Source organism: Phaethon lepturus, unplaced genomic scaffold, assembly GCF_000687285.1.
Source record: "Phaethon lepturus isolate BGI_N335 unplaced genomic scaffold, ASM68728v1 scaffold14045, whole genome shotgun sequence".
NCBI classification, from domain to species: domain Eukaryota; kingdom Metazoa; phylum Chordata; class Aves; order Phaethontiformes; family Phaethontidae; genus Phaethon; species Phaethon lepturus.
In genome coordinates, this window is record NW_010541281.1 from 32,352 (window position 1) to 47,002 (window position 14,651).

Here is a 14,651-nt window from a genome sequence, read left to right on the forward strand (position 1 = left end):
TCTTAAGATGGGTTGTCCCATTCCAGTGAAGAGCATGTTGTCTGAGCACTGAATGGAATTACTACCAGTGGAAACTATGCTGCAAGAGGCTTGATAAAGCAGCTGCTGTGCAAACCTCAGCTGTTTTTTCCATCCTCCCGAGCGCTGGTAATTAGCATAGGGAAGCTGACTAATGTGCTGACGTCACCTCTTTCCAGTCGCAGCTTACATTTTGTTCCTGACTGCCTCAAAGCATGCAGGACTTTGTTCAGGAATTCGCTGTCACACACAGGATGCTCTGAAACCTACCTTTTTTTTTTTTGAGGGGCTGGACTTGTTTCCCTTATAAACGCTGCCTGCAGGACCAACAGCTTCCTTAAGTCACTGGTTTCTGCGGAACAGCACGTATCACTTTGGCAAAGCACAAAATGCATTTTAGAAATTTTAACTACAGTTTTAGTTCTCTGATTGCCTGCGTGGCAGATAGCGATGTCTTCAATCAAGCAGAAACAAGGGTATGCTTTATGTTTTGTGCTTTATTTCTGTGAACTACTGGAATATTGAAGTACATAGGTGCTGTTTCGAATTGTTTAAAATACAGATGCCTTGATAGCTTTTCGACCTGTAAGAAAATTTTGGTTTGGTGTTAGGGTCTTGGGTCTTACAAGTCTGCAACAGTCTGCTCTGATATGAATGACTCTAACTCTGGAAATTATTAAATCTCAAGCTATGTGTTTTTGAAAATGACCAGAAGTTTACTTCCAGAGTTCTTTGTCTGTATAGTGTATTCTTCACTTGTATATGTGTTTTCAGCAAATGTTTAGATTGGAATTTTGGTAGTAAGATGCACATAATTTATACTACACTTTCGTGGGATTTTTTTGGCTGGCGGTGTAGTTAAGAACACAATTTTAAAACCATAAGAAGTCCTCTAGGATTTATATTTAACTGATTAGAATTAATATAAGTAATTCAGTCCTGATACAGTGAATTGTTGACTGCTAAGATACCTTAAGGACAAAAATAATGTTTTGTTTAGTGTCGTATTGCTAGTGTGACATTTATGACCTCTATAATCACACGTGTTTTAAAACACTGTATATTGCACAAATCTTGCAGGTACTCTCTGAGTTTAAATGTTGAATGTGAGCTTTGAAATGAAATTTAGTGTGGGTTTGGCTTACTTCTCATGGCTGCATCCAGCTCTCTGGAGTACAGGAGGCTAACAAATACAGACTTTGTGTGCCTTGTTGGTCTTGGTCTTGTTTCAGGTCTCGTTTTGAAGAAGCTTAAGTGTGGCTCAGCAAGAAGTAGAATAGCTCTCATTTTAAAATGTCTTTGAAATATAGTGGTTCTGTGCACAGCTGTGGTGAGTTTGTGAAGCAGAGCTTTTCAGGAAGGAGAATGAAATTTTGAAGTAATTGCTGCCTTATGTAATCTTTGTTGCTTTTTTCTACTAATTCAAAATGTAACAGTAAAAAAAAAATGAGGCAATGTGATTTTAAATATTTGTTTATTTTGGCTTTGTGTTGAACTTCTGGTAAGCTTTTATGAAGAGAAAATATCTGAAATCTGAATGCTTGATCTATTGCCATCACTGAAAAAAGGCTTGTGACTGGTTGCTGTGTTATCAATGTGAGCCTGAAACACTTTGCAAGAGTGTGGCAGCTTCAGAACCTACTGTTTCTTTTTCCTCCTTTGGTCTAGCATCCTGAAGTAAGAGTGGAAGCACTCTTCATGTAAATGATACGAAAAATAGCCAAGTTGGGTTTGTATAGACTCCCTAGGAGCACAGACCCAAAGTACAAAATGGAGACAGCCAGCTATCGGTAAAGGTGCTTCAGTCTTTTCACACAGATAGGATGGCAAAGTAACTCAGCTTCAGGTCTATGAAGGTATGAGGTTTTGGTCCAGTCCTACCCTTACCACACAGTCAAAACAGAAACTGTGTCAAAGGCCTTAAGGAGCTGTATGGTTAGTACTTAAGATTATTTTTTTTTTTATAGGAAACGTAGTGGGGCCTTTTTAGAATTTGGTTCCAGAAATAGAAGAGGTTATTAAGCTACAGTTCAGTAATAATATGCTCATTTTCCTAAATGAAAGTTGCAGCTATTAAAACAGGAGATGTTAATGAACTTTATTATGCATGCTGAGTCACTGAAGAAAATTACATTTAGCTTGCAAATATGCTTTTTTCATTTTTCTTTATTAAAACTGTTGTGTTTGTTTCCTTGATAATTGTATGCTTAAACAAAGGCATGCTTGGCAGACATTTTTCAAGGCCTTTGGATATTAATTTTAGAACACAAGCATTTCTTTTCAATTTCTTAGCAATACTATTCCTATTATGTCACTAAATCAGAGTACCATGTCCAACACTTATTAATGATAATAATCTATTTTTAATAAGGAAGAAAAGAGCTGCTATTTTCACTATTAGAAAACAAATGAAAGGTTAGAAAAATTAATTATAAAAAAGAGAAGAAGAAAACTAAATCTAAGCTGTTATAAATACATCAATATTAAAGATGTAATATGCCCGTACGAGTAACTGCAATTTACTTCTGTATTTAGAGAAAACAGAGTATTGCATATTCACTTTCTTCTCTGGTCCTTTCTTTTCAGGCCAAATTTGAATCACTGTTTAGAACATACGACAGAGATATCACCTTTCAGTATTTTAAGAGCTTCAAAAGAGTACGAATAAATTTCAGTAACCCTTTATCTGCAGCAGATGCTAGAATTCAGTTGCACAAGACAGAGTTCCTTGGAAAAGAAATAAAACTGTATTTTGCTCAGGTAAGTCGTCTTTGTGATTATCCTTACAAGGTAGTAAAGTTTAACTTACTTGTAATAAACTTCCACAGGTCTTCAATCATGCTAATCAACACTGTTAGTTTTTCTAGTTTGATTAGAGAATCACAGGTTGTTCCAATGCTACAAGTATTTGGAGGCTGTTGAGTGTTTTGCATTTATGTCTCCCTCTGTATTGTTTTGATAACCTTGGGGAAAGGGAGTAGATGATAATAATAAGAGTAGTCAAAGAGAGTTTAACGGGGTGGGGGAAGCCAAGTGTGCTCTGCCAATAGTACACACGCACGCACACACATGCAGGCTCAAGCAGTATCTATGGGAATCCACAGTGTAGAGCTGCATGTTCGGGATTCTACCTGTTGATCCTGCTTTCGCTACTGCAAATCATTTGTTTAGCCCACGTTTGTACTTGGAGGTCGCCATCAGTGCAGCTCGATAGCTGGCTAGCATTTGATGCTAAAGATGTGAAACTCTGGTTCTGGTAATCTGGGTGCTTTTTGGTAGCTGCTGTGTAATTTCCTCCGTAAATTTAATGGGAAAATTAATCTATGTGTGTCTGTTTCAGATGTCCCTAGGGACAGTCCTGAAGGAGCCAGTTTATTTATATACCTTCTAGAATTCTCACCACTCTCACTTGTGGTAATGAGTTTCAACACATTTGTCATTAGGTCTTTAAAGCCCATATCCAGCTTCCTCCTACTTCAGTATTTTAAGGACAGATATTTTCTGGTGAAATTTTTGTAAAACCCCATAATGAGAAGATGCGGATGTGCATACTTCATTGCATGTTTCATCAGAGTCAATGAATGTGGTGGCTTGTCTGTATTTTGTATACTGGGTCTTTCATATAGCTCTCTTCAATAATGTAGTTACATGCTGCCACCTTGAGTGCCTGTTACAGCATAACATCTATCCAAACCTTAAAATTCCTCATGAATGATGGATTCATTGATAATAGTGAAACAGCTTTGGTTTTTATGCTTTTTTCAGACTTTGCACATTGGAAGCTCACATTTGGCACCACCAAATCCAGACAAACAGTTTTTGATTTCACCTCCTGCCTCTCCACCTGTTGATTGGAAGCAAGTAGAAGATGCGACCCCAGTCATTAACTATGACCTTTTATATGCTATCTCCAAGTTAGGACCAGGTAAGGAGTAGAAATGCTAGAATTTTGGTCAAATTAAAACCTCTTTTAAACTTCCTGAATTTCTAGAACTTTCCAAATGGATTGCTATCTTAACAATTAAATTTGTAATATCAGAAAAAGTATTGGTAAATGGTGGTTTCTTACACACATAGTAATTCCACAGGATCATTTGGAGGGCCCAGACCTCCACAGTGTGATCTGGTTTGTGATTTTGTAGAGAGCATGAATGTTGCTTCAATAATCTATTAGCTTGTTCACTTAAATTTTCAAGAAGCAGCTTTCTAGAAATGAAGAGGCAATTGTGTAGTTACATACCTTTTGAAGGGATAGGGAAGTCCTCCTCACGACTAAGACAATGAAACAGTTAACAGCTGTGTGCTAGAATTACCTCTGCATCTGAGGTAGTAGTATATGTAGCAGGGAAGCTGTCGGTGTGAACCTAATTTTCTTCTGGAGTTGAGGGAGAAGTTTCTGCCACTCCTTACTCCTAACTTTCTGCTGCTGCAATTTATTCATTTATTGGAAGCTTTGAGATAGCTTCACCCTGGAAAAGAAAAATGTTTATATCTGGTTCCTCTTCCCCCTCACCCCCATCCAAACTAAAGGAGATGTTACGAATGTACACTTATCCCTTATTTCTTATGCTATCCCATAAGTTGCTTGTGATTTCAGCTAACTATGCTGTGTAGACTGTTTATAGGTCTATTTGTTAAAAATAGATAGCACCACAGACAGGAGAAAGTTCTACCTGCTATTTGTGTGTTAAACCAAATGCTACTTTCAGAAACAGATGTAAAGTTCCACTAAACTGAACTCTTACGTTAAACATGCTTCTGCTTTTCACATTTTTTGATACCTCAGTTAAGACAAACTTAATGATAATTGGTGCAAATTATATAACCCAAGATCTACAAGTCTGATTTAACTTGTTTGCAACTGCGCTATTAAATTTAGGGGAGAGAAAAAATGGCCACATTTAGTAGCAGTATCAAAGAAAATAAAAGCTGTAGTCTGAGTCATTTTACTATAGTGTTATTATATACCCGTCTACCTACCAGCTTAGGGAGCATGTCTCATTATGTCAATAGTAAGGTGTGGAGAAGTGGGTAGGGCTGAACTTTCAGCTCCTCATGCATCAGCTTTCTGTGTAGTAGTTTATGGTTGACTGTATGCTGGTGATAGATTCTAGTGAAAATACAGTGCATCTCACAAACCACTAGGGAATTCTTCTTACCTGTGAAGATTCAGCCCTTTGCAGTTTGTGGAGGTACAAAAATCTGTGCTTATGCTGGCATGAAAACTGGGGTAGATTATTGCTAGTTTTTAATAAATACCATCTTTTAAATGGCATGTCAATTATAACGGCAAGAGCAATTTATAGAAAAGATATCAGTTAGAAGTAGAGGTATAAAATGCTGCCACAGATCATTTGTTTATCCAGAAATATGTAAACTAAGCAGATGAGCCTGCATGTAGGTCTTTAAAAAAATCAATCAATAATATTGCTGACATACTAGATGATTTCAGGAAAATAAAATCTTTGATAAAAACAGGTTTTGAAACTGAAGTCCCATAAGACTATGCTTGTCAGAATAAAAGTTGGTTTTGATGAAACATGTGGAATGAATGAATAAATAAATAACGCTACAGCTTACTGATTTTATGGAAGTTTGGAGCTTGTTCCATGGGTGCTGCTTTCTTTACTACAAGCTTTCCTTTTAACTTTTAGCAATACCAAAAAGAAGCCTGTAGGCCTTAAAATAAATACTTAAGGAATTACGAAGCAGTAAAAGTTGATCCTTTTTCCCCCTGAAAGTTCTGTTACTGAGATGCCCTGCAGTATGCTCATTGGCACACCTGTGATCCCTTTTCTCTTGAGATTTTTTTTCATATATATTGTGAATGTTAAGCCCTATAGATCTCTGTCTCTTGATTGTGATGTTCATTGGAACACGTAGGCAATGACTTGGTACCAAGGAGCAAGCAGGGGTTACTCTATCACAATTGCTTGTGTGTTTCTGAAGAACTGGAGACAAGAGCCTTTTCCTCTGTGGATCTGCTCTTTGTGCCAGTTCGCCTTCCTAAAGTTCTCTGGGAAACAGAGCAGAGACCACTTCAGAGCCTTGGCACACTAGGGTGTGCTGCTTGCCACAGGTGTTTGCTTTTTTGAACAGTTGATTTGCAAATCACTGCAGTGGTCTTAATGGAGACTGTTCTTTCCGCTGGGAGGTAATGAGTATAAAGTAACAAGAAAAGAAATTAAAGGGAGCTGATCAGGGAAGTGGTGAAAAGAAATAGTTTGCTCTCTCCCTGAACTAATGTAAGATTAAAATTATTTAACACCTGGTTAGATTTAAAAGTAATTCTTTATATTATGGAAAAAAACAGATTTCAGATCAGTGGTCAATAAAATTTGTATTATAACACTTCTACACACTGGCTGTATTATATCTGAGTGTTTCACAGTATATGCACATGAAGCCTGCTGTTTAGCTCTGATGCTCCATGGAATGTCAGAACAGTGTTAGAGCACCTCTGTGTGAGGTGGGAAGAACTGCATCCAGCTTCCTTAACACTGAAAGCTTTTGGGGGGAAGGAAGATCCTGTGGGTTTGCCGTCATTCAGGAAAACAAAGTCTTCCTGAATGTGGTACAGTGGATAGATAATCCTGTACGCTTTAATGACAAAAACCCATCAAGAAGACTTATGACTGCTCGTGTAGAACGCTTTCTTGAATTCCCAGGGTAATTTACGTAAACTTGCTTTTAAGAGAGCAGCTGAGCTATGTTGCTTTGAAAACAGAACCTGAATACTTCTGGATGGTAAATGAGACTGGCAATGCACCTGCCTGCACCATCTAATGCATTGTGGCATCAGCCTCCTATCATCACTGTATTACTTACACATTTTTATGTATTCCTTTCTTTTTAGTAACTTCTTTCATACTTTTCTGTAGGATGAATCCTTTTTAACCAATTCTGCTAATATTTTGACTTCCAGGAGAAAAGTATGAGCTACACGCTGCAACTGATACTACTCCTAGCGTTGTCGTCCACGTATGTGAGAGTGACCAGGAAAATGATGTCGAAGAAGAAACAAAGAAACCCAAACCAAAAATTATTCAGACAAGAAGGCCAGATTATACTCCTGCCCATTTAAGTTGAACTGCTGTTGTTTTTCCAAGGGTTACAAGTAGACATATGCAAGGGAAACGTTTATTGTGGAAACAGCAGGTCACAGAGGTCACAGGTTTGGTGGCAACAGCAGCACTTATAGCAGGAGAAATTCCAATATAAGTTTGCTCAGAAAAAAAAATAGGAAGTTTCATCCTTATTTTTGATGCTGCTGGTTGATGGATGTCATGAGTGTATTCCCAGATTACTGGGAATGAAAGATAGGCAGAAGACGACATTTTTTGAGACATAACAGGACAAACTAGGTTTATTTTTTTGGGAGTACTGTAGGCTGTTCCATTATAAAGCAACTGGGGGAAGATTTCTTTGTTCTGACTCACAGAAATCCTCAAACTAATAGGCTAGTCATTGTGTGGAGTACATAACGATAACAGAGGTGGTTTTAAAGATTAAAGTATGGGAATTGTAAACTTTTTTCTTATAATAGTTTTTGTGCATGTCTTCTTGGTCTTCTAAAGTAACTTTGCATTATTTTCTATAGTTTCTGACATGTTTCTGGAAATCTGGGAAATTGTTTAAAGTATTTATTATCTCAGCATCCTGGACTTACTACTAGGTGTGTATATACATATATATTTATATTTGTTTTTACTGGCACTCATTTTTCCAGCAGGCATACCATGTCTTCAGCACCTTATTTTGGTGCTATGTAACTTGTGCTTTTAAAATTTTAACCTTTTAAATGCCTATATAGGGTTTTATCTGGCAAAGTAATGGAAAAATGTGCAATAGGAAAGTTGTTTAAATAAGTTGATTTTAAATTATTTAAGTTTAAATAATTTATATCTTCAATAACATTTGTTCAGTAGTTTTGACTTTCTCATTTGGAAAAAAAGTATTCTTACATGTATAAATAAAGCTAATGTATATTCACAGCAATGTAATTTTTCAGTAAAAAAATGGCAATGGAGAGATGTGAACTCTACTCAGTATGTGAATCTGCATTGTTGTGAGCAAAGGTTTAATGGTGATTGAAAAATTGCACACAGTGTGTAGAACAGTGAAGAGAGATGGAGTGCCTTTTCCTTGTTCATTCCTGATGTGAACTGTTCTACAAACTGCACACTTGTATCTTTTTCTACTGGCTTTGTCCATAAATATAAACTTTCTTAGCTTTGCTTCCAAAATAAGCTGGTATTTAGAAATGCTTAATGCCAAGTAATGATGCATACTTAAGTAATGGGTTATATGTGGGAGAAGCTTTAGGGTTTTTTTATATGGTAGTGTTTAAAGACAGTAGCTCCTGACATACAAGTTTAGAGAAAGAAAGATGTCAGAAGTGTATTTTATTACTTGTTTTTTAAAATGGAGATCCTAACTTTGAAACAGGCTTCAGTATTTTTTTTTTTTTAAGACATAGTAACTGATATCTGTGGGAAAATATCACAGTTTTAGGGGTTGTTTGAAGGTTCTCAACATGTTTTTAGAAATCAAACCGTGGTTCTTTGGTTTGCTGTTGCCACAGCTGGTCTGAGAATGAGTTCTGTAGCTGGAGTTAATATAAAGAAATCCATTCTGTGCCATTTGAAGTAAACACTGACTTAAATGCCCAGGTTCGCACCCTGTTTTTTAAATAAATATTAAAAAAAGTAAGAGGTATAATGAAGTCATTCCAAGTTGTGGCACAGTGTAAATGCCAGTGTTATTGAAGGCCTGTCATTATACTAAGCAAAATAGAAATTGATATCCTGTGACTACAGAGAGCAGGAATATATTGAACTTTAGTACTACTTGCAGTTAGAATCTTGTTTTGATTGGTGTGCCCTGTCAACTGAAGTGAACACTAGTACTTGCTGTCTGTCTGGGACCTTACTCAAGTGGCACTCTCCATCTTAACAGTGTTGAGAAGTCCTAATGCTGCCTATTGCTGGAGCCATGTTTGATGGACACAGGGGTGCATAAGGTTATTTTGTGTTACTAAGGTGTAACAACCAGCTGGTTACTTGTACTGCTTATTAGCACATAAAATAAATAAAATCGAGAGGAACTTTGCAGGTTTGCCACAACTGCCTTTAAGCAGTTTAAGCCAAGATTTTTTTTCCATGTTCCTCAAATTACTGCTGGACTCAGCATTTCACTTCATTCAGTTTAACATCATCGGAATAATTCCTGTTCTTTCCTTTCTCCATTCTTCCATGAGTACCAATCAAAGCATTAGTTTTGCATTAGAAACCCAGGTAGTTGCAGTTCTGTTTCCGAGCAATCCTAGGAAAGCACTGCTACCTTTCAATTAAAAGAACAGAATGTTAAATACCAATATGGTCTTTGTCATTTTAGTACACTGACATCTACCTGTTAAGGTGGGCACTAGAAACTGTGGAAGTCTTGGGATGATGACAGTGTTTCACCTTCTGATGGTAATTGTAAACACAGGTTGTGAGTAACCTGCCTGTGTTTCTGGTTGTATATCCTAGCTTGTGCCACCTTCTGTTATCATTACTACAGTGTGCTGCTTGCTTTTTCTGATTTTTTTTTTTAATGTTCAAATGAATGCTTAGTTGGTATTTTATACAGTTGTATAGTATGGGGCATAAATTAAAATATTTTGTTGTCTTCTTGTAAATGTCTTGGTATTTATGCATGAAACTACTGGAAGATTTTTGCGCCGAAATCTGAACTTTAAGCTTCCAAACACTTCTGATTTGAAAAAGGTAAGAATATTGTCCCAGGTCACATCCTTACCAACCAGATGAATTTACTCAGAGAAAAGCTCTCCAGCCTTCTACTTAAGAGATTTGCATGATCTCAATCAAAGTATGAGAATCTACTAATGAATAAAATAGAGTCCAGAGTATTCCAGTTAAAAACTGATTATTCTGTGCCTGAATTTGACATGCTTCCTAATGAAGGTATCAACATCTTACTATTCTGTAATAATCCCTTGGCATTCATATTATCCTTACTGGTTTTCTTCTGCGACATGCATAATTCTATTTGTTAAAGCTCTTGGAATATGAAAATATATCAGCATTTAAATGGCTTTACCTGGTAACTGCAAGTCTGTGTTGCAAAACACGGTATAAAAAATGAATTGAAGGTTTCATTCTCATTAGAGAAATTAAGAAAGATAGAAATCCTTTTAGAGCAGAAGGGAGCTGTTGATATCAATGCTCATAATTCTTCTCTCCTTATGACTGGGAAGTATTGATGTTTGTAGGAAATTATTCTACACAGAGAAGTGGTTTGAAATAGGAAAGTGCTGCTGCTCATCAACAGCAGGCCCATTCAGGGGAATTCCTGCACGCAGTAACAGAAGTAACTTGGCCCTTACGCGATCTAACAAAAGAGAGAAGGTGCAATAGCAATTCCGACTGAGCCATCCTGCTTTACACAGAAAACCCATTTTCTTTATCTTTTTGGAAGTATAGTTCATGTTTTATTATTTGCCCTCTGCATAAGGATAGCATGCACAATCTCCATAAATCTGTAAGTGGTCACTAGGGTTTGTCATTTTGCAAGACTTGTTGCCAGCTTAGTGATACGCATCCCTATCATTGGATTATGCATTTGTGCATGTGTAGTTACTACATTAAGGACCTTACTTGTTACCAGGTTGAATTCAACAACATGGGAGACTAAAGTTTGTTTCTACTTAAGGTGTTTTTTTTCAGAGCAGCAACAAGTGTAGTAACTTTGATATTTAAAATACTAGACAAGTGTATTAGTTGTTCTTCTTGTGTAGTCCAGACTTGTCAAGGGAGGGGAAGGAATGAGCTCCAGCAGTTCTTTCTCATACCTTTTTAACAGTTACAGCATGGATTTTGCCCTAGGCATAATCACCTGCCTAGTCAAGTTTTGCTTTGTCGCACTAGAAAGAATGTCTTGGGGAAGACAAGTTCTTCAACTTGAAATTGTGATTTATATCTACGAAGCTTGTTTGCTTGTTCTGGTATGTTCCAAACCCTCTCCCATTTCTCTCATACGAAATGATAGCAATGGGTAGACCTTTACTCTAGGCATAGACTAAGTTCAGAAATTCACTTACTCGGTCTTGGGTTCAGGTGTTGCACTTCTTCCATCTTCTTTGCTTTTATCCTGGCTTGCCCAACACACTTTAGAAACATTTTGCAGAAAATTATACCTGCTTAATACTTCTAATAATTCATATTTGGATGTCTTAAAGAAATCAAAACAACCAATAATAACAAAGATAAGACATCCCCCAAGATACTGTATTTTACAGTGAATAAAGCAAGACCACAAAGGTGACTCGACTGATTAGGTGACAGGATGGATCTGGCAGGACTGGATTTATCTTCTCTGGTGAAATTTCTATTGATAAAGTAATGAATATCACATTTGAAACTTTTTGTCACTTAACCTGGTCTGTATTTATTTACCTAAAATTATAGCATCTCTTTCATCTTGTGCTTTTTTTCTTTTTTTTGAGTAACTGGCAATTGTGTTTTACTGTAGTACGCTCCATCTGAGATATGAAAAGAAATAAAATGATGCCATTTTTAAATATGAAAGGTTGAACAGGTGGAAGAAGAGACAGAGGCTCCAAGTGCCATTTTGTCACTTCTGGCAATCACGTCACCCATTCTGTTTTGAACTTTCTGCCTCTCAAAGACCACCTCAGGAAGCTCTAGTTTTTCCTAATCTTGCATCCTGCTCCTGCCCTTTCTCCACAAGAATATTCCATATTTACAAAAGACTGAGAGTCCCTCAGGTTTACAAGCATTGCCTAGGTCTTCCTTCTGAAACCACTTTTTCTCTTACCCAAGGACGGGCACATCTCAGTGACGGTGGCTTCAGAACTTTGTTACAGGCTTTACAAACGTTTTGCAAAGGTGGTCTTGTGCTGCTAGCACAGCATGGGGGGACCACCGGCGGGAAATTTTTCAGTAGTCTTTGGTCTGGTGCTGCTCTTGCTGCTAGATTTGGAGTCTGTCAGTAATGACTTTCATATTTGGAGCGATTATGTATTTATAGCTTGCACTTTGTAGTCTCAGTCCTTTTCATAGACCGTGAATTTGTTGGTGTGGGGTTTTTGGGGGGTTTGTATCTTTGTCCCATCTTGAAATCTTTCTTCCACTTTACCTCTTCTTTCTCTCTTTCTTCCTACATATTGGAGTTCATTATGTACCATCTACTAGGCAGGTCCTCTATCTCCTTAACTTTTATTTGTATGGACCTGCCTACACATTGAGTGTGTGCATGTTTTCTTGCCATTGAAGTTTTGCCAGGAATTTGTTTTGTTTGCAGTTTTGAGACTACCACGTCTCACTTGCATAAAACTTGTAAGTGCAACTAAGAACTTTTCCTATATTCGCCTCATGCCTAGGGTGTTATGTCCTTTATTAATCCTAACAAAATTATATCTGATTTTCTGTGTGCTCTGTGTTGCATGTCTCCTGCTGTCATTTATACATGCTCATCCTTTTTTAAATTTTGCTGGTGCAGATAGCTGTACTATGTTCCGATGCCATGCATCAGTAACTCTGGCCAAGCCATAATTTAATTCCTGGTCTCATAGGGTGTGTTGTGGTACCTTTAATACTTCTGTAGTCCTAGGAACAAGTCAGGCTCATGAGTGCGATGCTGTCTGCTATCTGCCATTGTCCAAATCTGTGGAAATTTTGATGGTGTCTGTCCTACTCTATCACTTCCCGAGTCTGGTGAGGAGAAGCTCATGCACGGGTAAACAAATGCTCAGAGAGTCCTAGAGTATTGGCAGGGGTTTGACTTGTATCTCTTTTTTTTTTTTTTCCCAATGTGTATCGCATATTAATTGCTTTTCAACTTGTTATGCTTGTTAGTCAGGATAGACTCCTTATATCTCAGTATTTGCATTTGGTACTGAGGATTTCAGTGGGTAGCAGGTGTTTTGCTCACAAGTCTGTTGTTTCCAAATTCATTTTGTTCCATTTCATATTGGGAGACTCACTATTAGAGTTGAAGGTTTTACAAAATAGGGCTTACTGAGGTACTGCAGAAAACTGGAGGAAGAGGTAGAAAATATATCCGAGTCTTTTTTTGCCACTGAGCATTATGTCTCTTGACTGAATATTTGGAGTTACTCCTATATCAAGCCTATAAGAGTGCTAAAGAAGTCCTCAAAGTGGCATTCAGGTAGACATTACCATTATTTCATTCAAAGTTCCTTTGTGGGAATGTGTGGGTGCTTTTTGGTGTGCCTAGGGATGCTGCTAGATTTAGGCATATTCTGGAGCACCCCTGCGAGCCCTCTGCCTCTGTGCATTTCAGTGGTTGAAAGTTTATACTGCCAGGGCTCTGCCAAAATGCTGTTGTTACTTTCCCCTCTCCCTTATGTCATAAACTTATGTTCCCTTATTCTTAAGATTTTTTTCAACTTTTTCTATAATAGTTCTTTCTAAAGCTTTAAAATCCATCTTTCAAAACCTGACAGGCTTTTAGGTAGATTTTGGTGAAGTCATCCTAGTGGTGTTTCCTTACGGTGTCTCTTTCTTGTCAGGAAAATTAAATAAAATAGTCTGAACTTCTCATGACTTTGAGTCAATCGATAGGAATGCCTTGGAAAATAAGGAAGTAATCTTGTATATTCTATAAAGAGAGATCCTGAATCTTTTTTTGTTTGGTTGTTTTTTTCGTTTCTAAGATGCAGTTGTCTGGGTTGCTGCTTTTTCCCTTTTCTCCTTGTTCCTTTCCTTTCCATTAACCAATTTGTGTGCTGTATGATTTGTATAATAACTTACATCCTCACTTCAATGCAGTTCGCAACGGAATTGTGCATCTACTTTTTTTTCTTTAGGGGTGGCGGGTAGGGGAGACTTGCATGATTAAAGCCTTCAGGCATAACTAAATTGTTTAATTTCAGTTAATTGAAAGAGCTACGTGGAGGTGCCCATAGGTGGAGCTAAATGTCAAGCAATGTCATTGCATGCTACTGAATAAAACTGAAAACTCAAAACTCAACCTCTTGCTAAGGCTCCCATAGCAATAGCGAATATGGAAAAGAAACAATTTTAGTATTAGATTATAAAAATACAGTATTCCTTGTCTCTGATCCTTTTGAATATAGTTGATTTGAAACATATCTGTGGTGTATAGGAATCCTTGTAGCTAAGTACTTTTTAAAGGTAATCATAAGCCATTTTAGCAGTAAGTTGCAATGTAGCACACTGTGCTCTACTTAATTTCATCGATACCACTCATGAGAAGAAGTTCACGTACCCAAAGAGTTTGAATCGGCCTGCTAAGAAATCTTCGTTTTCAGAGCAGGTTAACTACTGGCAGATAGCTAGCAGTCAGTTCCACACCTCAGCTTGTTAGAGGGGCACAAGGATGCAGTACGGGTTTCGAAGACCTGTGTTTCTGTTCGAGCAGTTTGTGCTTTGTAACCTCTAAAAAGCACATCAAACGTGCATCCAATATTTCACAGCAAGGTCGCTTCCAATACCTGAGTAACTTTCTGCATCTCTCTCGGTCTCCCTGTGTGCAGGTAAGCATGCATGCTGTAACATGGGGTTCCCCCAAACGATAGAGCATTTTGTGTGGGGGCTGTTTATGCTGGGGTGTAGCGGATCAGC

At 37.6% G+C, this 14,651-nt stretch overlaps 1 protein-coding gene across 1 annotated transcript; it reads left to right on the forward strand.

Annotated features, from left to right (window-relative positions):
* The first annotated feature begins 375 nt into the window (after positions 1 to 375).
* On the forward strand, positions 376 to 7,391 carry RCAN1 (regulator of calcineurin 1). The gene is made up of 4 exons (XM_010287690.1): positions 376 to 494; positions 2,605 to 2,778; positions 3,784 to 3,943; positions 6,944 to 7,391. The coding sequence occupies exons 1-4, from the start codon at positions 408 to 410 to the stop codon at positions 7,105 to 7,107; spliced, it is 585 nt and encodes a 194-aa protein (XP_010285992.1). The 5' UTR covers positions 376 to 407; the 3' UTR covers positions 7,108 to 7,391.
* Positions 7,392 to 14,651: the final 7,260 nt, after the last annotated feature.

Bases quoted from the DNA above. Each gene is read 5' to 3' on its own strand.
- RCAN1 (XM_010287690.1), top strand. From the start codon at position 408: ATGCATTTTAGAAATTTTAACTACAGTTTTAGTTCTCTGATTGCCTGC. The intron at 2,779-3,783 runs GTAAGTCGTCTT...TGCTTTTTTCAG, and splicing joins TAAAACTGTATTTTGCTCAG to ACTTTGCACATTGGAAGCTC. The intron at 3,944-6,943 runs GTAAGGAGTAGA...TTTGACTTCCAG, and splicing joins TATCTCCAAGTTAGGACCAG to GAGAAAAGTATGAGCTACAC.